The sequence below is a fragment of the Colletes gigas genome, unplaced genomic scaffold (assembly GCF_013123115.1).
Source record: "Colletes gigas isolate AHSC1104 unplaced genomic scaffold, ASM1312311v1 Colletes_gigas_Sc00133, whole genome shotgun sequence".
NCBI classification, from domain to species: domain Eukaryota; kingdom Metazoa; phylum Arthropoda; class Insecta; order Hymenoptera; family Colletidae; genus Colletes; species Colletes gigas.
The window spans coordinates 16,718-19,146 of NW_025106757.1; the positions used below are offsets into that span (position 1 = coordinate 16,718).

The 2,429-nt window shown below is 31.7% G+C and overlaps 1 protein-coding gene across 1 annotated transcript; it reads right to left on the bottom strand.

The window, feature by feature from the left end:
* Positions 1-505: 505 nt before the first annotated feature.
* On the bottom strand, positions 506-1,325 carry LOC122404243 (putative type I restriction enzyme specificity protein HI_0216). The gene is made up of 2 exons (XM_043408171.1): positions 1,260-1,325; positions 506-1,156 (listed from the first exon to the last, which is right to left on the bottom strand). Exons 1-2 carry the CDS (start codon positions 1,323-1,325, stop codon positions 506-508), a joined length of 717 nt encoding a protein of 238 aa, XP_043264106.1.
* Positions 1,326-2,429: the final 1,104 nt, after the last annotated feature.

Consider the following 2,429-nt stretch of genomic DNA (forward strand, 5'->3'; position numbering starts at 1 on the left):
GAGGCATTAGCTATAAGACCAGCTGATTTTGACTTCTCAAACCAAAAACTAACCATTGATAAAACTTGGGACTACAAATCTTCCGTTGGAAAATTTCAACCCACTAAAAATAAGTCTTCTAAGCGAAAGATACAGTTAGATTGGCAAACTGCCATGCAATTTTCTCAATTAATCAAAAACTTTCCAAACGAAGAACCAATTTTTGTAAAAGGAAGAATATTTAATTCTACTGTAAATAATAGGCTTCAAGTTTTGTGCACCAAAGCAAATATTCCCTCTATTTCAATTCATGGATTAAGACATACGCATGCCTCTCTTCTTTTATTTGCTGATGTTTCTATTGCCAGCGTGGCTAGAAGACTAGGTCATTCAAGTATGTCCACGACTCAAGAAACCTATCTCCATATTATTCAGGAACTAGAAAATCAAGATAATGATAAGATTATGCGACATTTATCAACAATAGCTTAAATAGAAAAAAGGCGCTATGATACGCCTTTTTTAATTAAATAAACATTTTTTGAAGAAGTGCTTGCTTTACTGAATTTAACTTATCAATTTTAGAGTATTCAAAACTGATAATACTATCAAATTGTTTGAAGAATGTACCGATTTCTTGCTGTTCTTTCATATTTGGAAAAAGTAGTTCGAGCTTCATCATAATATTAGCATTTAATTTCGCCCGTCCTCCCCCTACTAAAAATGGTTCAATATTAACATTTTTAATAGCAATCATCAAAAACTTATTGTCTACTAATTCATGTCTACCTTGTAAAACATGAGTATGATTGTTGACCCATACTTTTCCATTCACATATTGTACAGGATAATTCTTAAAATCATTAGCACCATCTTCTGCTACTAAAACAAATTCACCGTCATGAGTGTGTCCTTCAACATAGTCTTGAATTCCATTTGCTCCATAATAAGGCGTGGCTCCAGAAATACGATCCGATGCTGTAATTGGTACTCTTAAATTATCAAATCTTTCTGTTACATCTCCTAATGTATGCAATTTCCATTCTTTGTCAAAGTTAGTAAATCTAACCCTTGGAACTTTTTCATCATTTTTAGGGAACAATTGCTGTAAATAACCCTGTTTGAGCCGTTTAAGTTTATCTAACTTACGTTGATGAAGAGTGATAGTGTTATCTAGCTGTTTAAAAAATGAGCCAATTTTTTGTTGCTCTTCAAGATTTTTTATATATGGAAATTTTATATTTTTGAAATTATCAAAAATAAGTATTCTCGAACACTACCTTCCGTATTTCTTTTAACTTCTTCAATAAACTTAATTGATTTAATAAACTGTAAAATATATTCATTGTCTAGCTTATCACTAATCTTTAGAACAACATATAGAGAACTAACTATAACAGTTTTACCTAAATCATTAAAAGCTATTGAACCTACATTAATTCTAGCTGGATATATGCAAATTCACCTTGGTTAACAAATTTATATGCTGTTTTATCTAAAAAGTCCAAACGACTACCATCAAATTGTTTTGTTTGGCTAACTAGCCCTAACTTATTACTAACAGAATATGCAGGATAGTCTTCTCCCTCAGAATTCTTCTTTCCGGTTTTAATAGTGAAATCTTTTAACTTACGCAGTTCCCAAGCATTAATTTAATAGAAAAGTACAAATAAAACAAGCAAGAGTCTATCATGCTTGTTATTTTTAATGTTCCTTTTACTAAAAACCCCAAACACAACATTTCCCAGTTCACATCGTAAGAAAAATCAGAAAAGAAAATTATGAAAGCGCTATATTTATTTTTAGATAAAAACTTGTATATAAGTTTTGTAACAAACGAAAGAGATAAACCATGAAATCATCTATCTTTATTCCATATCTTCTAAAAGATGGTGCAATCTTACAAAGAAATCAAGAGAATCATTTTTGGGGATACACGGGTTCGGAACAAGAAGTCACATTATCTTATGAGGAAATACTATTAAAAACTAAATCTGACGAAAAAGGTTATTTCGATTTTATTCTACCAGCACACGAAGTAAGTGAGAGCATTGAGTTTAAAATTTCAACCGTTGATGTAGAAATTATTCTCAAAGATATCTGTTTTGGTGATGTGTTCCTTCTTGGTGGTCAATCCAATATGCAGCTTTGGATGGAACGTCTCAAAACACGCTATCCTGATGAGATAAAACAAGCCAAAAATCCTTTGATTCGTTATTTTGAGGTACCACAAGAGCCTTCTTTCGATAACATAAAAACAGAATTAACCTCAGGACAATGGAAAAGAGCAATTGGCGAAGATTTAAAGAATTTGTCAGGGATAGGATATTTTTTGCAAAAGAAAAATTTTCAGAAGATGGCGTACCAATAGGCTTGATTGCAACAGCAGTTGGTGGGACACCGCTTAATGTTTGGTTGAGTGAAGAGTCTTTAACCAAATTTAATTCTCT